Here is a 23,413-nt window from a genome sequence, read left to right as displayed (position 1 = left end):
TGTTTCCCAAGTCTGGGTAAAGGCCATGTGTGTGAAAAAGAAAGTGCGGGGGAGGGAGAGATAAAGGAAGGGAGGGAGAGAAAAAGAGAAGGTGGGTGGGAGAGAGAAAAGGAGAGAGAGGGAAAAAAAGGGAGAGAGACTTTTTGTTCCTTGACAGGGCTTGTGCTCTTGGCATCCAAAGTAGGAATGCAGAATGTATTCTTTCATGGAAACAATGATAAAAATAGTAATTAGATTACATAATTCCTGTATTTATTCAGCTTTGTGGACCTTATTACTGTACAGTTACATTATAGGCTCTAAAGTTATATAATTAAGCTAAAATAGGGACTACACTAGTATCTTGGAAATCCTGGAAAACTTACTAGCTGTGGTGGATACTGTGATATGCCATCTAGATACCGCTTCAAGAATGAAGAACTTACTCCTGCAGCTGTGGGAAGCATGTTAGAGGAAAGTCCCTTCTTAGCTGGCAGAATTGCTTCACTTAAAGCCACACTCCTCACAGGGGCAGGCCCATATCTAGAAACTGCTCTCCCCGAGGCTTGTCCCCTTGCTGCCACTCAGGGTGACTCTGAAAGGCCTGCCCAGCTCCAGAACCCCTCATCAAGTCAACTGAGGCCTTTCTCAGCTGGCAGAGTTGCAACTTAGTTCATCTCCTTCCCATACACGTGGCTCCCACCCTCTCATTTCCACAGGTGCTGGCCCAAGGGACCCTCCCTAATAAACATCCAGCTCACAATTTGCTCCCCAGGGACTTCAACCTGCCTAGGCATGGGCAAATGCAATCAGAGCTCAAAATAATACACTAACGAAGTAATTTTTGAATGTAATATTTAATAAAATGAAAATGATCTGTGTTCTGACTCAGTCTAAATGTTTATAATCTTTTATCCTAGAGCCAGAAGATAGGGTTTCCATGCCCAGAACCATAGTTAACTTTTCTATTGCATGTAAGTCAATCACTTTGGGCAATTGCTCTTCCGTTACTGGTTTGTTAGGGTACTCTACCAGCCCTGGGTAAGTGCCCTCTCCTCTAGCAGTTCTTCAGAAGAGATTTGAAAGTATCCCTCCTATTTGAAAAGTTCATTTTCTTGACCAGACGACACCCAACTTACTTTATGAACATAACTGATATAAATATGGCCTTTCACCTCAAACTTCAGGATGAGGTGAGAAAAATGTCTATGTAATTCCTTCTGCGGCTAGGTGGGAAGAGGATCAAGTTGGTCTGCATTCTAACTGTCTTCTCTTGGTGATTCTAGAACAATATTCATTCATTCTGACGAAAATACACAAACAAGTAACTGTTTTTCCCTTCAGGTTCATTCCATCAGGCTATATTTTCCTTTCTCCCTGCCCTTCACTGTCATCAGTAGACCTCCCTTCTGGTAATTTCCCTGCTGGACACCAGAGTCATGGTCTTCCTTTACACATCTAAACCATCTGTCTCTGTGGGAATTTTAATGACTATAGGGGATAGGCATCCATTTTACTAAACTACTTTCTGATGCTGACACCTCTAGTTCTTTGACTCCTCCACAAGTTTAGAATCTGGTTTTTTTTTTTTTTTTTTTTTTGTCCTGATCACGCCCTCTTTTCCTCAAAGAGTCTAGAACAGGTGACTGATTGAACTATTTTTTTTGCAAGAATCTTCAACTATCCAGGCCCTTTTCTTGAGCATTCATTATACTGGAAGAAAACTGTATCTACCTGTTTATCCCCCCAAATAGATCAGGCACTTCTGAGGTACTAGAAGATGGTGACTTAAAGTTGAAGACCTCATTGCATCACAAAGGCCACTAGATAAACAGACATTTGGGAGTGGGGAAGAGTCTTGATTTTGGACCTGAGAGCACAGGTCTGCGCGCTCACTAGCTCTGCATGCCAGTCTTTTCTCTCTCTCTTTCCTTCCCAACCCCTGTCTTTTTCAGGTGTAATTTATTAATTTCATCTAATTGATAGACCCTTCAAATGGGAAGGATGCAAAGATGCATTTTTCTGTGGTAGCACTTAAATGAACCCTGACTATCTGCAGAAGTGCTATTGGCCACAGGGCAATAGGGAAGGCAATGGTCCATTTAACCACTGTTTGTTTAGTTGCATTTATGGGAAAACGCAAAAATGAAAGTGCAGTCAGTTACAAAAAAGAAAGTGACAGGATCATGAGATATGTGAAAAGATAAGTGAAAAGCAGAGGTTGGCCTCGTGCCTGAGGCCTATGACAAAGCAAGCTGGAAAGAACCTTAGAAATAATTGGCCCTTATTCTTTTTCTCTGGCTGTTTATGAGCACATTTGGCCTCCATTGACTTTTCCTTGAGCTTTTCATTTTAACTTAATGGAAGATAGGGTGTATTAGGCTTTATAAATAGAGGCTTTTGGTCTTGAGCAACAGTAACACAAATCCAAGGAACTGACTCAAGTTTTGAAGCAGTCTCCCACGGAAGCACCAGTTCCTCCACGTTTCTGCCTGTGTCTACAGCTGAATCATTAGAATCTAAGGGCCAGGAGCCCTTTGGAATGGGAAGAAAGAGAAGAAAGAGCTTCCTTTACCCCCTGAAGACCTGCTGTGGGCCGGGCATAGTCCCTCTCCATGCCCTCTCCTCTTTATGCCACCATGACACTCACCCTGGGCTATGATAATTCCTGAAACGTTTACTTGGTGTCCAGGAAACTCGTCTTCAATATATCCGAAAGAGGTTTTCAAAAATGCCTCTCCAGGGCACAACTCTCACCACAGCCCCTTTTGCTTTGTGGTTCCCTTTCAATCGAGTAAAAATATTCCCTGGTTCGGCATTCAAGAACTTCCATAGATGGCCACTCCCCCCATCCATGCAATAGAGAAATGTAGGACACTAAAACAGTAGGAAAGCATAAAAAGTTAAAAAGAGAAGTTCCCATGTGTTCCTCTTCTCTCTCTCCCAGAAGCACTCATCCTAGCAATTTCTCACTTATTTTTCTAGCTTTATTTCTTTGAACTTCCTGTATACCTCCAAGGTCCTAGCTAAACAAATACCTCTGCTAACTCTACATGATTTCCCTTGCTTCACTGTTCCCAAACCTTGGGTCATACTATTCCTTTTTAAATTTTTATTTTTAAAATTGTGAATGGACAGATATATTTATGAGGTATAAAGCAATGTCATGATTTATGAAAACAATGTAAATAATTACATAAAGCTAATTAACATATCCATCGCTTCGAATACTTACCATTTTTTATGTTAAGAACATAGGAAATTCACTCACATAACAACTTTGAAATGTACATTATTATTTATTATATCACTCTGCTGCACAATATAGTGCAAAGTAAAAGAAATAGGAATTATGTCAACATTAAATTCAATAAGAATAATTAAAGTTTCCCTTTCTTTCCACAGCATTTGTTCTAGCTCTTGCACAGAGTACTTGTTATTTCATTCTCCGCTCTTTGGGTCTAAAACCAGCCCCCACTAATTAAATGCAAGCTTTGCAAGCCAGGGGCCAGTCCTCAGTGCACCTTGGTACTGCCAACAACTCGTTCCGTGGGTCCCTCCATGCACTTCTGTGCGGATTCGGCAAATTCTTAAGGAGTGAGGAGGAAAAAAAGGGGCTGGAGCCTCCAGGGTACAGCTTTGGCTTATATATTTTTTTTTTTTTTGCAGTTTTTGGTCGGGGCTGGGTTTGAACCTGCCACCTCTGGCATATGAGGCTGATGCCCTACTCCGTTGAGCCACAAGCACCACCCCAGCTTTGGTTTTCAATTCACTTTTTAAAATGCCAGTGGCACCATCTGAGATAAGGGAGCTCCCTTAGTGTCTCCAAGAGTTGAAGAATGTGGTGAGTCATCAGAGCTTTTGGAAGGCTGACTGGTTCCAGGTGATTATTTGGAATTCACAGATAGAAAACTAAAACAGAAAGAAGGAAAAGAAAAAAAAAAAAACCCAACCTCAAAACTCCCCCTAAAGAGAACAATGTTACTGTTTTCAAACTGTGAAGCTGAACAATCCCTGTCATTATTTGAAACAAACCAAAACAGAAATTTAAACCCCAAAACAACAAAAAGCCCCAAAGCCCCTCCCCCTCCTCTGCTGTGCAGACTGCTTGTACAATGACCCTGAAGGGCTCTCTAGTGAACCACGAATTTGGGTCATTTTCTAGTTTGAAGGGACTTATTTTCGGCATAAACAATGGAGGTGAGTAGAAGGGGGAGAGGGAGCGTGAAGGGGAGACAGGCAGGTTCCCTTGCCTTCTGCATCAGAAACAGCCCTAGAGAAACGGAAACCTCTACATAAGTAAGAAACACTTTCAAAACAACAAGCTTATTACTTTTTTGTATTTGGTTTAGTTTACAAAAGCTTCTTGTATATAAAATTATGTAATAATAAAAACCTAATCAGTTGCTAGAATCTCAAATATTGTAATGAACTGAGTGAATCCCATTACCTGTTCTGTTGCACTGATCCACCCACAATAATTTTCATCCTATTTGTAGTTTTACCAAAAAATAAAATCAATCCCCCATCAGTCTTCCCCCAACCGGTTAGTTCATTATCAGTCCATTTGTGAGCCTGTTCCTATTTAAAGTTATTGCTAGAATATATCCAATGACAGTTAAAACAACTCAAAAACTTCCCAAATATAAGGCTCTTGTCCAAAATTTTTACCTTATTTGTACTTGGACTTCACAAACAATTTCCATTTTTTTTTTAGTGATTTTTCTATTCATGTAAACTTAATTTATTCTTCAAACAAAATTATAGTCTGTCTCAACAGCACTATCAAGGGAGGAAAGAGTTACTGAAAACATTGACTATAATTATAAGGGAGGACAAAGATTATGAGATGCTGTGGGGAAGAAGAATTATGAGAAGAGAGATGGTGTGGCAAGAAGAAATAGAAATAGAAAAGGTCTGGAACACAACAAGGAAGTGGGCAGTGATAGCTGAGGCTGTTTCTGCACTGTTACAGTACCCAGGTCCCTATGAAAGTTTTGAGACAGACTGTGTTATGGTCCATTATTTCACTTCTGGGAGACACAGTGGTTGGCATCCTTTCCGGTTCACCTGTACAGATTTCAACTTGCTCGGTTTATTGGTGCAGCTAGGAGGGCTTTATTTGTTTCCATCCATGTAGATGTCATGTTTCTAGTGTTTTGTATATCTCAAAACTTTTATAATGACCCACATAGTGTGTCTTTGGAATCTGCCAACAAACGCTCCCTTTATCACAAGCTGTAGGGTTCTGATGTGGGTACTGATTGTGACCTTTCATTTCAGCAGAGATGCCAACACTGTTTCTTTATAGCAAACAATGCCAGCTGGGGGACTGTGGGGCCAAGAAGGCACTCACTGTTCCTTATCTCCATGAAGGGCCTCTCCAGTCACGCAGAGACCTGGGAGCCAATCCTCACCCTTACCCCCCACATCTAATTAGCCACTGATCCCTAGCCGCTGGACCTTGTAAATGCTTCAGATGTTCCCACCTCTCCTTCATCATCTCCATCCTTTGGCCTAGAGTACCACGACGACCTCTTAACTGGTCATGGGTGTTAGTACCTTCTGCCAAACCCTCTGCTCATGTCAATCGACCTGTCTTCCCAGCCTCTCACTCCCCTGATCCCAACTATCCCTGGCTTTTTGACTTCCTAAAGCGCTCCTTTCCACCATGAAGACCTGGGAAACTACCCAAGGCATCGATTGTCTCTGCTTCCAGCAAGACTTCTACCCTTGTTCTTCATTTCAGATCTTTCTGGTCTTAACTAGAGGTGAGGCTCCTGGTATGTGCTCCCTCAGTAACACAGAGGTATGCTTTTATAATCAACTAGTCAGTCTGTACTGTGTCATCAGGGGCTGTGTTTGCCCTTGTATGTCTTCATTTGTAATATGGGAGTAAAACAAAAATTTATGGGATTAAGATTAAATTAGTTAATACAAGCAGAGAATTTAGACTAATACAAGGCATTACTACATAAGCTTTGGCCATAATGATATTATAATAATGAGCACTGTGCCTGGAACAAGTGTATGCTTAATAAGTCTATGTTAAATGAAAGACGAATGAATAAATGGATAGATAAACTAATATATTCACTGATCCAGATGAACAGTTGTTTTTATAAGAGTATGGCAAAGTTGTATAGAAAACAATGAGGAATCCTTGATTTTCACTATCTATTGCCACCATGACAAATGGCAAAAATAGCATTTTTGGTTTCCTGGGATTGTGAAATGCATTCTACTTACTGTGTTGCTGAAGAAATAATCAAAGCAAGAGATTTGGAATTAAGAGATAAAGATATATAATATCACAAGTATATTTTAATGCCTCTCATCTTGTCTTTATTAATCAAAAAATGTGCTTCTTAATAAGCACCACACTCTTTAATTATTGCCAGGCTAAGTTGTTTAGAAAAGCATGCATGTCAGGTAGTCGATCCCAACAAATGTTTATATGAAAAATTCCAACTTATTTTGCCCAAAAGGGAAGCTCTTCACACCTTCATTCTAGTAGGTTCTAGTACAATGACCAGCTGGCATTGTTTGTTATAGAGAAACAGTGTGTTGGCATCTCTGCTGAAATGAAAGGTCACAATCAATACCCACATCAGAACCCTACGGCTTGTGATAAAGGGAGCTGTTGTTGGCAGATTCCAAAGACACACTATGTGGGTCATCATAAAAGTTTTGAGATACACAAAAATCCAGAAACATGACATCTACATAGATGGAAACAAATAAAGCCCTCCTAGCTGCACCAATAAACCGAGCAAGTTGAAATTTGCACAGGTGAACCAGAAAGGATGCCAACTGCTTTGTCTGCCAGAAGTGAAACAATGGATCATAACGCTGTCTGTCTCAAAACTTTCGTAGTGACCTGGGTACTGTAGCAGTGAAGAAATGGCCTCATCTATCATTTCCCTCTTCCTTGTTGTGTTCCAGACCTTTTCTATTTCTATTTCTTTTTGCCACACCATCTCTCACTGAAGAATACTTCAGATTCTTCAGTATTTTCAAGGCAAAACCCCAGCTGCATAACCACCATCAGCACTGCTGGTTTATCAGAAAGAAATGTACACAGACAAACCTGGGCTTCCCATGCAGTTCTTTAGTAGCAGTAATGACATCCTTTTTCAAAAACTAGAAGTAGGAAAGGTATCTCTGAGTTGGCCCAACCCTATCAATCCTGGTGTTAATTTGGTACCAGTCCTTTAAAGCTGTGATAATATTTTAAGATGATTCTGCTGCACAGATAGCTCATTTGGATTGAGAAATAAGTATTTCATCATCGCATCAGTAATGTGACACCTGACCTTCTTCTTTCCCTCTTGTACCAGATGATCAGGAGAAGGAAGGCTTCTGGTCTCTTTTTCTAAAGGGACCCATCTGTTTCTGCCCCTAACTCTGTGGAAATTCATACTTGGTTCTTCTCAGTTTAGTCATCAATTTGGGAAATGGGTATTTATGGGATTTGGTAGTTATAAATTCTAACAAATAAATTACTAGAACCATCATCCTTGCATATTAAAACTAAAGAATGCTATCCTGAAATTCACTACAGTGAGGAACACTAGAAATTTAGGCAACTGACCTTTTTTTTGGTGTAGTAAGCTGGGCCTGTACCCCGAAGTGCTGACATCCTGGATTTGTGTGGAAGCTGAAGATAGCAGCATTCTCCGGCCTTCCTCTGGGTTCCCACGTGGGAAGGGTGCGTTCTGGGATTGTCTGAACTCATTTTTCTCTGTGCTAGGTAAGTGAAGAGCATCCTGAGCTTTCTTCTTTTCCTTTTTTAACATGTTGACCAGAATATCTGAGATGTGACTTAAGGATTGAATGACTCGTAATACATTATAGAAATCAAAACACAGAAGTTTCAAATGTAATTAATATTCCTAATAATTACTATTTATTATAAGATAAAGAAAGACTAAAGAGGCTAAAGGAAGACTTCGGCTTCCTGAAGCCCTGTGTGTAGTTCCAGACAATTTAGGAGGCTGTCAGTCTTTCAATATGGCACCAATATATAAAAAATTTGAAAACTCAAAGGTCCTTAAAATGTTCTGAGTTTAAACCGGTTAAGTCTTAAATTATTTTGTGAAGGGGTTTATAACGAGTAAAATGAACACTGACTAGCAGAAGGAGATGGAGTCATGAACAGCTACATCTGTGAGTAAAAATGTCCTTTATCTGGGAGGAGGACGCATCTGCTCAGGAGGCAGCAGAGGAGAGGGAGGCCGGTGAGCCCTGCCCAGTGGGGGATCTGCCAGCTCAGTCCTGATGGCCAGGGCTGTAACAGACGTGCAGCCAAATTACCCCCATGTCCAGCAAATGCTTATTCAGAGTGTATTCAAATGGGAGCTGAAAGTTACTTTTGATTTTTTAAGCCTCTGATGTTTGGTCTCAAATAGAACTGAAAAGAAGTAAGTTATTGACATAGATACATCATTTTAAAATGCACTTTTTGTGGGCCATTTAGATATGCCAATAGCATTGGTGATAAGTCATAAAACCACTCCATTCTGTCCTACTTCACTGTCCATTCTGTGGTCCAGATGCCCAGAACCCTAAGAGATTTTTGCCCCATCCTCTAGGAGGATAGATCATAACCTCTCTTGAGAATCTCAGAAATCTAACTGTAAATGCAGTAAGATAAATTCAAGGCCTCCACCATCCCCAGACATGGCTTCATTAAAACAAGACTCTAAGGAAACAGGGAGACATGTGGGAGAGAAGACTCCTACCCAAAAAGGAGGGAAGATCCCAGTTTATAACTGTTCTTGGGAAAGTAACATGGAATTCACTTGACCTCCTTCTTCCTCCTCAGCTTCAATTCTCATTTGGTGATTTCTAGAACCATAATCAGCTGTTCCCTCACAATCTCCAATGTTGCTTCCATTTCTTGCTTCAAAAACCAACCAACAAACACGCACTTACCAAAGATGTTCACGAGCATCACTGTGGCAGAGAAGAGCAGGGCTCTACTCAGATCATCACCTCCTCTTTGTATGGAACTGACCGCCAATGTCATCATACACTTCCACTGGTTCAGACACTGCAATGGCAACATCCATTTATCCACTCAGTGATATAGTAGAACCTCTGTAAGGTGACCACACAAGGGAGTGTAACAAACTGGTCAACATATAGAGATGGTCAACGTAACAAACTGGGCCACTATACTGATACGTTCGTGAGGTGCAGTCTGGTCTATGAAAACTCGGTCAACTAAAGGGGGAGGTCAATGTAGGGAGGTGGTAAACTATGCAGGTTCTACGGTATTTGTTGGAGTCTGTACTATGCACTAGGCACTATTCTAGGTACTGGTACAAAACAATGAAAAGCAGACTAGTTTCTTGCTTGTGAAACAGATGTCCTGTTGGGAAAGACAGATCTCACACATGCATGCATATACTCACAGCATTAGAGAGTGACAGTGCCAGATTGCTAATTTAAGAAGATCAGGAGTGACTCTGTGGTTAGTCTATATTGGAAATTAAAATAGGCCTTTCCAAGACTGACCTTTCAACTGAAGTCTGAATGACAAGAAGAACCAGCCAGAGAAAGAGCATCTAAGCAGAGGAAATAGTTAAATCCCTAAAGAGAAATGGGCTCGACAGTGGTTCCTAATGGCCGTGATCCTGTGACCCTCACATCCTACAATGCATAAGACAGTAAAGCTCCCACATCAAGGACCCATCCAGCCCTTCATGTCAACAGTGCTAAGGCCAAGGAACCTCGTGTTGGAAAGTCAGCAGGAAGGTCAGAGTGACTGAGCACAGCACACACACGGGATGAGGTGGAAGAAATGAGGCCAGAGGGTGAGAAGGGCGGACACGGAGGGCCTCAAAAACCAGAGCAAGTTCAGATTTTATTCTGTTATCTCGGGAAGGCCCCCGAAGACTTCTGTCAAATGACTTGTTCTGGTTTGTATTTCACAAAGATGACGGTACACATCCATCTTCTTTGCTGCCACCCTTCTCCCCACCTTTCCTCTCCCATCCTTCGCTCTCCATTTCCCAAGGGATGGCTTTGTGCCCATTGCTGTGCTGGGTGTTGGAGGACCCTGTTTCGTGAAGGGCTATCTGAACTTTATTAAACTGATGATGTCACTCAATTGACACATTTTCACTCCTTTTCTGAGAAGGTTCAATGTTGTTCACAGTCATTTTGGTTGCATTTCTGTCTTGTGTTAAGCTCAAGTATAATCTTTTTTTGTTTGTTTTCCTGGAAGCTATATCTTTCCCATTCCTCCTGTCATGCTCTTAGCTTTCTGAGTTCTACAAAGAAATATATGAAAATATCCTCCAAACCAGTGGTTCTCACCCTTCCTAATGCCACCACCCTTTAATACAGTTCTTCATGTTGTGGTGACCCCAACCATAAAATTATTTTCATTGCTACTTCGTAACTGTAATTTTGCTACTGTTATGAATTGTAATGTGTTTTCCGATGGTCTTAGGTGACCCCTGTGAAAGGGTGGGGGGTCACGACCCACAGGTTGAGAACTGCTGCTCCAAACCAACTCCGTGTAACTACAAAATTTCAGGAGTGTTTTTGGTCATTAGTGTTTGAAAAGCATAGGCTTGGAGATGATTGAATCTCCTTATTCTGGGTTCACTCATTGTCTACGTGTGATTGAATCTCCTTATTCTGGGTTCACTCATTGTCTACGTGGCATAGCTTCCCTTGCAGAACGCTCAGCAGTGCTCAGAGTACTCACTGTGGTGAGTTGGGAAGGCTTCATTGAGTAGTTACACGGCTAATAAATAAAAGAGCTAGGATTTCAATGCAGGTATGAATTTAAGCTCCGTATTCTTTCCACTATGATCCTTACACACCACCCATCTGAATCTGGCTTCAGCTTGAGGGCCCTGTTTGCATTATTCAGTCAGTAGAGAATCCAGGTGGCCCCACACGAGCAGCCGTGTCTGGATTCCCGGCTGTGAGGAAGGCAGATGATGCCCGTCTCTCTCTCACTATTTAAAAATAACATATACGGACAAGCCTAGACAGTCTCTCTGTCATATCTCATTTCGTCCCTCCATAGGAATGCACAGACATTTGAAAGCCCAGGAAGGGATTAAGAAGTTGGTAGGAGTTATGTAGGGGAGAAAATCCTAGACTGAGATCAAGGCCAGGAAAAGAAGTAGAGCTCGGACTGGGGCTGCGGCCAGGACTGGGGTCCAGGCTCAGACCATCCCTGGAGAAGGATAGAGTAAGAGGAAGGAAGAGGAATGCAAGGACAGCAACGCCCTTTGTGGGCAGCACTCACACTCAAGGGCTCGCATGTGAGTGTAATTCACAGTTGAACTTACTGTTACCGGCCAGATAATAGGGCAGCTAGAGCTCATTGGAATCTGACCCCCAGGCTCTGCGAGTAATCGACTAAAATTAGGGACCGACGTTAATTAAGCAGCATGCCTATCTCTTATTTGATGCGTTTCTACCTCTTCATTACTGGATTCCCTTTATGTAGACACTTTCTATGCATTTCAGACAATAGTTAAAGCTAACATGTCTTCATTTAAAAAACGGACAAAGGTATCTGCTTATAAAGAACTGACCAAAATGATTTCTTGTGCAAGTTCAGATTCTGCAAGTATAAGGAAAATGTCAACTCTTTTACAAGAAGCTTGAAAGATAAAATGAGAAATAATACTAAAGCAATATGGGAGTCCTGGAGTCTGACCAGCCCAGCAGGGGCTCTTTAGAAGTGACCACTCAGCCTGCAGCTGGAGGCTGCACGTGCTCCCAGGGGCTGCTACCACTGTCAGCACCCAGAACTCCCTGCCTCCTGGAGCCAGGAATAATTCTATCTTCAAAACTCATCTACACGGTCCTTCAAATTTGGGAGCATTTGGAAGTGGAACCCAAAGAAGTACAGCTGGCTTTTAAATAAAAAGTTACATTTGAATCAATCTCTGCTCTTCATAAGCTAAAGACCATTTGTCATTTTTCAGCTATCATTTGAGTTTCACCCACACACCAGCCACAAATTCTGGGCCATGGTGAGGCTGTGGTCAGCCTGGTGTCCGGTCAGCTAGCTAAAGATAAACAGCCAACTTACTGGCTCAGGACTAAAACAGAAAGAGCACCGCAGAGTAGACAAAAAAATATATTTGAAAAAATTTTAATGTTGAGAGATGGTATAAAAAGCCCCGGCTTTCAATAAACTGAAATGTTCTCTGCAAGAGTAACTACATCAGAATCAAAACAAGTGGGATTGTTTTCTTTTATACCAACGCTGTTTCTCTCTAGTTGCTACATTTTGCTTGCTGCAGGGACGTTTTCTTTCTCAATGGAAAGCAGCACTGTGAGTTGGGAGCAGGGTGGCTGGGGAAACACATCCATCTGTTTTCACCCCCCCTTTCAGCCCAGTAGAGGGAAAGCTTCTCATCCCTTCACAAAGGATACTGATTTCATTGTCTCTCTGCTTTAGAATATCACGGAGCTTTTTATATTCTTCCTCTTTTAATGGTTCCTGGCAGTTTGGGTCTTTGCTTTCAGAGGAGACTGTACAGTTTCCAAGGATCTTCTTGTCATGCAATAGTCTCTGTAAGATGAAATCAGAGCTTAGTGTCTATGCCTCTGTTCCAAATTTCTTTGTTTGATTCTGCTTCCTTTAACAACTCCCTGCTCACACTGGGCACCCCTTTCCTGCCTCTTTGTCTTCAGAGTGCAGTGCCCTTGTTCCCCTCTCTCTTTGCCTGGCGTGTCTTCTTCCCACCCCACTTGCCTTCCTCCCCCTCCTCCTTCCTCGGTCCTCTCTCCCTTATCTCTCCTTCCTTAAACTGGGAAATTCCTACCCAGACACTCTCTCCTCTTGGTCTCCTTTCCTCTTCTCTGAACTCGCATTTTTACGATGTACTTATCATGTACTGGAGTTATTCTTTACGTATCTGTCTTCTCCATGACTTCCTTATTTAATGTTGCCTTATCTACGCCTGGCCCTCGGAACGCACAATGAATGTTTGTTATCTTAATGAAGTATGAAAATATGTAAGTGAGGTAAAAGGAAAAGCTAATGATGTTCTCACTCTCTCATCAGGAAAGGTAAAATCTAAGGCAGAGAAAAACTGAGGGGTTATATGAATGAATCAAAACTACTGGAAAAAATGCTGGGCACAAGTCTCTTAATGTAGCTTGAAAATAAATGGTTCTTTGAATATGGAACTATATTGTGTAGACAGAAGGTAAGGATTTCTGGCAGAAGAATTAGAAATCTGTGCTCTGATCCTATTTACTGGCATGTAAGATACAACCTCTAAAGAAACTCAGTGAGAATCACACCCTTGTTCAAAGGCCACACAATTTTCTGAACATGTGATGCTGGTTTTCTAACTTTTCAGGCCTTGGTCAACTAGAAAAGCAGCTTGGACGTGGCAGAAAATGACTTCTACTGCAGAAAACATTTAAATTTACCTTTAAATGATGAAAACAGTGATGAATTTTACGCATATCAGCGCCAACCTCGAGTCTACTTTCTGGATCCTGGTCTTCTAAAAAGGATGTTATTAACTTTTCCAGCCTAAAAATACATAGCATATGAGAACCACTGTACGCTAGAAACATCAGAAATTCTAATGGGATCACCTGGTTGTTAACATTTAAAAGTACAGGATATTTTTCCTATCTCTTTACAGAAATATAATTATCTACTTTGACTACAAAAATTAAGGGGAAAGACACAGATTGATGAAGCAAAATTTGTAATGATGCAATTATTTGACTAATTTCCAATGAATTTTCACATGCAGTGTTCAATGTAAGAACCATTTGATTTCTGCAATCCATCCAGTCCAGCCAAGCTGAATTCTTATACTCCCATATCTGGCCACCATATGGCTAGAGAAAGTAATGAAAAATAATGTTTTAAAATTAGTTTTATTAAAAATTCATGTTATTCAGCCTCAGTTGCACCTTAATGGTGCTCCGCTATCTTTTTAATTATTTCAGATTGGCTTTTATTCTTCACAGTGGCTGTTCCAAATCTTTCTACAAGCAGCCCCCCGACCACTACTCTTTCACTCTGCCAATACAGTCACCTCTCCCCAGGTTGGGCAAGCCTGGAAGACGCCCTTGGTTTCCTTCTCCTTTACCTCAGAGTGTCTCGGCCTCACTCAGGCCCTTTTCCTACTTCTATATATTTGGGATAACTTCCTTCCTCCCACTCAAGGCCAACCTCTCTACTGGGCCTGTGCTCCGTCTCTCTGCTTCTTCTAGGGAAGGTTCTCAACCTTCCTAATGCCGCGACCCTTTAATACAGTTCCTCATGTTGTGGTGACCCCCAACCATAAAATGATTTTCATTGCTACTTCCTAACTGTAATTTTGCTACTGTTATGAATTGTAATGTAAACATCTGATATGTAGGATGTATTTAGGCGACCCCTGTGGAAGGGTCATTCGACCCCCAAAGGGGTCGTGACCCACAGGTTGAGAACCGCTATTCTAGGGCTTCCCTGATTAATTACATCTTTTCTCCCCTCTTCATCACCTCCTATACTGACTTTTTCCTCCCTGCTTGCAAGGATTTTCATGTTTTTCCTATTCTAAAACAAAACAAAATAGAAAGCAGAACACTTCCCATTGGAGGGACCATCTAACCACTCTATTCTGAAGTCCTGGTTCAGTTCACAGCATGGCGTGCCCATGTTGCATTCTGGAGTCCATGTACACACCTTAGCTCCTGGGTACTTACTTACCTTGTAAGTATCAGGGGACAATTCTTGGCTCTCATTTGTCTTTGTGTCCACCTCTCCCCCACTCATATTAGGTTCTCAATACCAATATATTCATTAGTTAATTGATTAGTTGCCATGGAAATTATTCTCCTCTATGTTGAGATTGAACTCTTGTGTAAGGATGCCTATCAGTAGCTCAGACGCTAGGGAATCTGATTCAGCAAGAGCACATCGTTACAGCATTATTAGGAAGATATCTGCATACCTTCAGTATCTTTTAAAACTATATACATTTGCCCTCCTCTGTTACTATCAACCCTCCGACAAGATGAGTCTGTCATAGAGGTGCCTTGGATTTCACTCCTCTCTTCTAGGAATCTGTGGTATGTGACAGCTGATGTTTACAAATGTGAGACTATTGGCAGTGTAATTTTAAGAAGTTTCTTCAGGTGGACACATACTTGTCATTTGTACTATAGGCTGGTTGACATTATGGTTCCTTGTGGAATAGAGCTTCAAACCACCAGATACACAGAAAGACCTACTTTTGGTATAAAGATTTTTAAAAATGTGTATAAAATATTATAGAAATACATGTTTATGAACAAAATTCCAAATAGAGATGTGAATAAATTAAAAAGTAAAACTTGCCCCACTCTCCTGACACCATTCCCATTTTCTTGCTACCAAGAATAAACCCAGTGATAACAGTCAAAATATGTTCTTCTCGTTCTTAATGAAGCACATACCTTTATCTACATGCTCAATTATATATTGCATTTCGTTTTTACAAAAATGAGATTATACTCTGAATAGTATTCCGAATCATTACTTTTCTCAAGGATTTATCATAATTTTCCACATCAGTATCTACACAGCCCAGCTATTTAATTTCTATGCATAGAGTGTTCCTCTCATGACAGACGTTGAGGTGACATATTTGGAGTTGTTAATTACCTCTGTAGCTCATGAGGAGGCCTGGATCTACAATCCTGAGTTAATGAGGCTTCAAAAAAAATAGTAATATTTATTCATTTGTATTTTCCCTGAATATTTAGCAGAAATTCTGAAAATCACGAGTTCTAGGATATACGTGTTCTCTGGAGTGAAAGCTCTTTGTGGTTTCCGGTGTCCATAAAATTTCTAACAGATAATGTTAAGAGAGAAGTAATTATTAATCAATTCTTCCTCTTGGTTTTTCTTTAGAAATAGCTTCTGTATAATTTCATCATAAAGTATATATTCTAGGAAACAGTTTCTGAAGGAAGGCTGAAGTAGTCTATGTCACGGGATAGCTTTGTAAGATACAAGCCTGCTGATTATCGGAGTGACCACTTGCTGATGCTTCCACCTTACTGGGCTTGGGCTAGTCCATCAGGGCTCTTGTCCCACACAGTGGGACAAGAAGAAGAACCAGGGATATGATCCAAAGAAATGGGTGAGAACTTCTACCTAAGTACAAGAATAGGATTGCTTTGTTCTTTCTGGGACTTGACTGCTCTGGTACACAACTAAGAATGGACAACAGGCCTCCTGAGATGTAAGTCTACTCTCAGTGCTCGAGGACACAGATTGGAAAAATGCCTGTTCTTTCCTTCACACATTTCATTTATTGTTGGGTTTATCTTCTTACCAAGGAAGAACTAGGTCTAATATTCATAATTAAAATGCAGAGAAAATATAGACTTTTTTTTGCAGTTTCTGGCTGGGGCTGGGTTTGAACTCGCCACCTCTGGCATATGGGGCCGGCACCCTACTCCTTTGAGCCACAGACACTGCCCAAATATAGATGTTTTGATGTACTCCTCTCATAATAAGGAGTAAAGGAATGTCCCCAAACTCCCCACATTTTCCTATCTCCCAAAATAGTTCCCAAGTTCATACCTAGTCCCTGCTCCCACTGAGGGGTCTCCCAGCTGCCAAAACTCTGTGGGACAGTGGAGAACTATTTACAGAGAAGGCTCTCTAAGGAGGTCAAGAGAGTACAACAATTGTCTATTCTTTAGGAAAAGTCCAAGTCAACAAAAAACTTGACTTTTTCTTTACTTTCATAAGAAGAAGAAAAAAAATTCTAGGGGAAAGTGAAATAAAAGTATACCATTCCACTGTAGCCCACATGGACAAGAAACATAGACCATCTCAGTGTCTGAACACATGAGCTGCTGACGGTGGGTGAATGTTGGATGCTTTGTGACTGCTAATGAGCTATCTCTGACAGCCTGAAGCCTCGGTCAGGAACTCCATCATATTACACATTTTGATAATTAGCCACATAATTAGAATTGACCATATTTCCTAATATATGCTTTACCCTCTTGAGACCACTATATTCCCATCTTTCTGCTCCTTATGTTTCTTGGCAAAGAAGGAAACTTGGCTTTCATAGCATGAATAAAAAGACAAAGCCAGTTGCTTATCATTAACCATAGTCAACATTAATTAAGCATGTATTAAATGCTACATACATTTCTATGGTATCTGCATACATCATTTCCTTAATTCTTACAACAAACCTGTGAGACAGGCACTATTGTTATGTGTATATCACAGCCAAAGGCAATGAAGAGAGACTGAATGTCTTGCTGAAGGTCACTCAGCAAGCAAATGAGTGAGCTGGGATACAAGTGCAGGGAGGCCAACTTCACCATCCAGGCTGTGAAGCACTATGCTCATCATACTATAGCAAAGTTACTCAATTTATTTGAATACTGTGCTGGGCACTGTACTTCTAAAAGGAAAACCCACATCTCCGAGAATTATTTGAGGAGACAAATGCGTGGCTGAACAAGCAGGAGATAACTGAACAGCACTGCTTAGCTCTTAGCAAAGGCCCCAACCACATGACTTGTGACACCCAAAAAGTTGGAAAAGAATCAGAATGATTCACATTAGGAGATTAGGTAAATAAATCATGAGCATAGTTATATACACAATTAAGCATCCATTTCAAATGATGGTGAGGCGGTATACTTACTGACATTAAAAATACTCATGATACATATGAACTGTTAAAGAATCCTTTTGCAGGGATTCTGCAAATACTTTACAAAATATATAAGAAGACAGAAAATAAGAGACAAGAAAGAAGAAAGGAAGGAAGGAAGGGAGGGAGGGAGGGATGGGAAGGGAAAGGAGAAGATCAGCAATCCTGAGACTTTTGGCCATCTAGTTGCCTTTGGCTCAAGAACTTTTATCATTTCCCTGTGAAAAGAGAGACTATAATCCAAACCAAACTTACTCTTCTGTGACATTTTTAAGTTTATATTACCTTTAACTGTTTATTAAATTAAGTTCCTGATTTATACATTGAGTGTGATTAAGATATTGTCATTATTCTCAAATAATCTTTATAAAAAATTTTATGAACATGTTTCTGTCAGTTTTAACTTCTATAAATGAGCTAGAAACCATATCTCTATGGTACTAGTGTAGGAAAATTGGCAGAAGAGAGAAATGGGGCCTTAGTAAGAAGAGCAAGTCCAACCTGGAGCATAAAGACCCTGGCTGGTTTCAAACAACTGGGGGCAACTATGGGTGTATGCCCAGGAGTGGAAAGTGTGTTCCCAGGAGAGGGAGGTGCACTCTCAGGAGTGGAGGTGTGCTCCCAGGACTGGAAGGTGTGCTCCCTGGAGAGGGAGGTGTGCTCTTAGCAGAGGGAGATGCTCCCAGGACTGGGAGGTGTGCTCTCAGCAGAGGGAGATGCTCCCAGGACTCGGAGGTGTGCTCTCAGCAGAGGAAAATGCTCCCAGGACTCGGAGGTGTGCTCTCAGCAGAGGGAGATGCTCCCAGGACTGGGAGTTGTGCTCTCAGCAGAGGGAGATGCTCCCAGGCCTGGGAGTTGTGCTCTCAGCAGAGGGAGATGCTCCCAGGACTCGGAGGTGTGCTCCTAGGAGAGGAAGATGTGCTCCCAGCAGTGGGAGGGGATTGGGACTCCTAGCAGTGGGAGGTGTGCTCCCAGGACTGGCTCTGTAACAGTCAAAAAGAAGTATGCTGTAGCACCTTATTATTCCGGGAAATTTACTAAAGACAAATTTAGGGAGGTGCAACGCAATGGGACCTCATCTTCTGATAACCATCTAGAAAGAGTGAGCTTGATAAAAACCACCTTAGTTGGTGGGTTAGGGCTGCTCTCTAGACAGAGGAACCATGGACGTGCTTGGTATTCTCTTAGCTCATCTGTCTCCTCAGCTGGTTTTCATAGAGGAGTAGATGGCTCAATCCAAAGAGCTAGGAAGGAATTCTGATTAATTAACCTTGCTGGTATTAATTACACCAAAAAGTATCCAGATCTGTTTGACCACTGCCAATCATTTTCCCAGTAAAGATGGCTCCATGAAAGGTGGGTTGTCCCTGACAGGGCCAGGCACAAGGATGCTCACAAACCATAGTTACATCCGACATGAGTGAAGATCAGTGAAAGACCTGGACTGCAGGGATAAAGATGTGAAAAGAAACTTGGTAGCAATTATCTTCAAGGAAAACGACATCTACATAAGAAGAATGAGAGAACAGTCACACAATTAAAAATCTTGATTGTAGAGGGATAAGAAGTGTGGCTGAACAACTGGCTTGAAGGATCTTACTAATTTACCAACCTCTATGGGTCGCAACTTTTTAATCTATAAAATGTATAAAATAGTACTCTTTCTAAACTATAAGCCCTATGAAATAAGATAATGCAACAAAGAGAGGACATTGCCTGGCCTCTGAAGGCCAACACTGGGCCCATGTCATAGGCATCTCTCATAGGGAGCCTTTTGGAAACAGAATCTCAGGCTCCATCCCAGACCCACCAAAGCAGAGTCTGCATTTAACAATACCCCCTGGTGATCCGCATGCACCAGACCCACCAAAGCAGAGTCTGCATTTAACAATACCCCCTGGTGATCTGCATGCACCAGACCCACCAAAGCAGAGTCTGCATTTAACAACACCCCCTGGTGATCCGCAGGCACACTGACATTTAAGACATATTATAACAAGGTGACTAGTCATTGAATGTAGACATCAACTCTGAAAACCAAACAAATAAGTAATTTGAAATGTTAAACGAAAGAGGAACTAACATCTCTTGATGGTCAACTATGTCCTGGGCACTGTGCTGGCGACTTTGCACATGTTTTATTAACCAAGTGGGAAAAGAAAAAAAGGGATTTTCATAGTTGATTTTATTACTGCCTTCTCTTAATTATTATTATTATTTTTTTATTGCTTTCATTGAACATCCATTCAAAAACATCAGGCCCTGTCACAGGTATTTTGTTATTCATCTGCACGGCAGCCTGTGAATTATTACTATTATCCTTCTTTCATGGATGAGGACAGGAAAACCCAGAGAAGTTAATCAGCTTGCCCCTTGTCATGAAGGTAGGGAACTGAAATGCTGAAATTTGAAAACAAGTCTTTTGAATCAGGAATCCTGCTCTTTTCAGACATAACCCCAAAGACTCTCATTCAACTCAGCAGAGTGTTTTCTACTTGCCATAATCCATGGTATACTACATTTACATTCTCAGTTCAGAACTTTCCTGCAGACTTTTCTTATAATGAGCAAAGAAAAAGGACACAAACAACACGGTTAATGAGATCACCAAATAAACTTTGTGTCTGCCATCTCAAAGAAAAGGGTGTTTAACAGGCTGCAACCGTGGGTGGCTTTGAAACCCAGTGGTGGGAGGCAAAGGAAGGCCTTATTTTGACTTCGCAAACATGATGGGCTTCTTCTATGGTATGTGACCCTTTAAAACATCCAGTGTTCAGATAGCATGTAACTCGCAAAAGGAAAGCTCAGATAAGAACAAAAAATTCATAATTAAGATTAACTATAATCCACATGACATGAAAAACTGCCCTGAGACAGTTGGCTGAAACTGTGCCAACAGGACTGTGACCAAAAAAAACGACACAAATATTTTTGGGGTCATTAGTTTCATGTTTGTGTTTTGTTAGATTCTGCTGAAAGGACCATTCCCAATTGGCTTAAATGTAGTTACTTCTAGAGTTTTTCCTTTTAAGAGTTCCCTGATCTCTGACAAGTATTATATACATTACACATTCTCCAAATCTGAATTGGTAAGTGAAGGGTATGGGCCCTCATGTGCAAGAGGTTGTGTTTGACGGCATCTACTCTATTGGAATGAGCTCTTTTTATAACAGTAAGGGGCCAGGAAGTTCCTGGTTTTGGTGGTGCAGGGGAAATTCCTATGCAGAGCTTCCCTTCAAGGTTTATCTTAGTAATGGATATTTCCTTCACCTCCACAAAAGCAGTTACAAGATTACTCAAATGCAAAAATGCACAACTTCTTGATACTTTTCAGTGATCGGAAATAGCAAATATAAAACATTGAAATTAAAATCTAGACTGGTTGCCTCTTTAATGGTGAAGATATGGTCTTTATATAGAAATACGCATCCATGGCCATGTAGATTTTTCAAAACTGTTTTGAAAAAAATTTTAAATAAACCACAACAATTTAAAGACGCTAAAGACATATTTTACAAGTTCCTTTAAAATGCAGTGATGGAGGATTTTGGAAAGTTATAAAAATTAATTTTGCTTTTTGTCAATCTAGGTGTTCATATATCCAATTTACTTAAAGGCATATATATTTTATGATCAAACATTTTAATGTCAAAAAAAAAAAAAACATTTTAATGTCAGCAGGCATAGGAAGGCTCACCAGTTTAGAACAAATGTAAATAAGAGATGAAAATAGCTGCCCTGGCTGAGGGGAGGCAGCGGCCAGGCCACAGGCACCACTGTCTCCGGGAACACCAACATGGGCTGAGGACTTCTCACCACCCAGCTGCTGCCACTTCTGCAGTAGGCCAAGGAAGGCGCGCCTGACCTCAAGCTGGCAGCTGTTGCCCTGGCTGTGTGCCAGAAACAGTGGGTTTATGACATTACCAATGTGCTGGGAGGTATCACCTGACGGAGAAAAAAAAATCTCAGAACGGTGTCCAGTGGTAGGGCACGAAGCCTGTTTGCAGTACCGGGAGGCTGCAGACGAGCTGCTGGGGCTCAGGGCAGAGGTGGAGGAACCGCGGCAGCCAGAGCAAGAACTGGACCAGCACAGCTGTGGGTGCAGCGGAGCAGGGGCTTATTTACATTCGTTATCAACTGGCCTTTCTATGCCAGAACAGCGTGGGCCAGATCGCGAGACATCTGCAGGTGCTGTGCTGGAGATACCCTCCTGGCCATCCTGCAGGTGCCCATCCCAGTGGGCAGAAGAAGTAACAGATCCACTGGCAGAGTGTCGGCAACCCCATCTAGGTACTGTTGGTGAAGAAGGAGGCACGGCGCTCACGGCTGGTGGCTATGCCTATGCTGCTACCCTCCGGAGACCCCTGTTGCCTCTTCCCCTCTGACTGTGCCCGAGCCTGCTCTGGTCCAGCCCCAGGAAGCCTCACACCCACGCAGTCTCCAATCACCCCCTGTCCCCAGCAACACCTAAGCTCAGCTCTCTCCAGCTGGGCCCAGCAGTCTCTGGCCCTGCTGGGCAGCAGTGGCAGCAGCCATAATAGCAGGAGGAGCAATGGCTATTCATTGTGACCCAACTCTTCTATCTCCTGTGACTCCACCAAGGCAGACCTCACAGGCACCCCCTAACTCCCCGAAGAGCTGTCTGTCTTGGATCCCACGTGAGCATGCGTGAGTGCAGAGCTGCCGGAGGCGCCGCTATCCTCAGAAGCGCTTGCCCCTTCCTTTGTCCTTCTCCCTCCCCTGGAGCCCACGGCTACACCTACATCCTGGACCAGAGTGAAGGGGTCTCAGCCTCTGACTGACAGGGGCATGGTATGTGGCTGGGACACAGACTGTCTGCCTTGGGGGCTGCCTGGGGACCTCCCCGCACTCTTACACAGCATTGAAACCCACAGACAGTTGGCTTCCTCAACCTTCCCTCACTGTACAGGGCCCTACACCATGGAGCCAAAGGGTTTGCCTCTTCTCTCCTGGGACTTTCCTCACCTTGTGTACCCCCTAAGCCCTGGCCTTCCCTCGGCCACCACTCAGTAGCACAGAGCCTAGGATGCACCACTGCCCCCAGGCAGCCTGTCCACCTCACTGTCCTGCTCCTCCAACACTCCCTCCAACCTGCCAGAGTGGAGGGTGGGGTAGCTGGATGCTGGCCGGTGGCTCCTGCAGCCACCTCTGTTGCTCCCCACCCCTGTCCCTACAGCTCCTCCTGGACCACTCATGTGTGTCCCTCTACTGGCCTTAGCCCTGTGTACCTGTAGTGGTAGGGTGCTAATAGAAAGGAACAGAGGTCTCTAGCGAGGACCTGAGTGGTCCAACCTCCCACTGTCTCATAGCCTCTCCTTCATTTCCGTTTATTCATTTACCCTCATTTAGAGCCATTTGCAGAGATTTAGAAAGATTTATGGTAATGAATGGATTTCTATATAAAGATTATTTTTATACTTTTTGTAGCAAAAGGAAATTGCAATATTTATACAGCCTCCAAGTGAATAAAGACCATGTCTAAGGCTAAAAAAGAGAGATGAAAATAATATAATCAATCTACAGACAGTAATAATTCCCTCTTTAAATTCAACGTGTCTTTTGAACCTCTTGTTTACTGTAGGGCAAACACTATGTCAATTGTATTTAATGCAAACACGAATACACGTGTCTATATAAACCTAAAAGAAGAATTTGACTTACAGGAAAGAACAGTGGTGTGGTGGGGGCAAAGATAGTTAGTGAGCAGGAGAACCGGTGACAGGAAAATGCAAAAGATATGCGAG

General features: G+C 42.1%; 1 protein-coding gene across 1 annotated transcript in view; it reads right to left on the bottom strand.

Moving 5' to 3' along the window:
• Positions 1-23,413, bottom strand: part of KIF6 (kinesin family member 6) — a 344,907-nt gene that overhangs the window by 149,638 nt on the left and 171,856 nt on the right. The window contains exons 11-13 of the mRNA XM_053602779.1: positions 13,405-13,510; positions 12,397-12,535; positions 7,574-7,792 (exon numbers count right to left, since the gene is read on the bottom strand). Of these exons, the coding sequence (XP_053458754.1) occupies positions 7,574-7,792; positions 12,397-12,535; positions 13,405-13,510 (464 nt within the window). The remainder of the gene's footprint in view (positions 1-7,573; positions 7,793-12,396; positions 12,536-13,404; positions 13,511-23,413) is intronic.

This window comes from Nycticebus coucang, chromosome 9, assembly GCF_027406575.1.
Source record: "Nycticebus coucang isolate mNycCou1 chromosome 9, mNycCou1.pri, whole genome shotgun sequence".
NCBI lineage: Eukaryota > Metazoa > Chordata > Mammalia > Primates > Lorisidae > Nycticebus > Nycticebus coucang.
The sequence above is the reverse complement of the archived record's forward strand: the minus strand, read 5'-3'. Positions and strand labels throughout refer to the sequence as shown.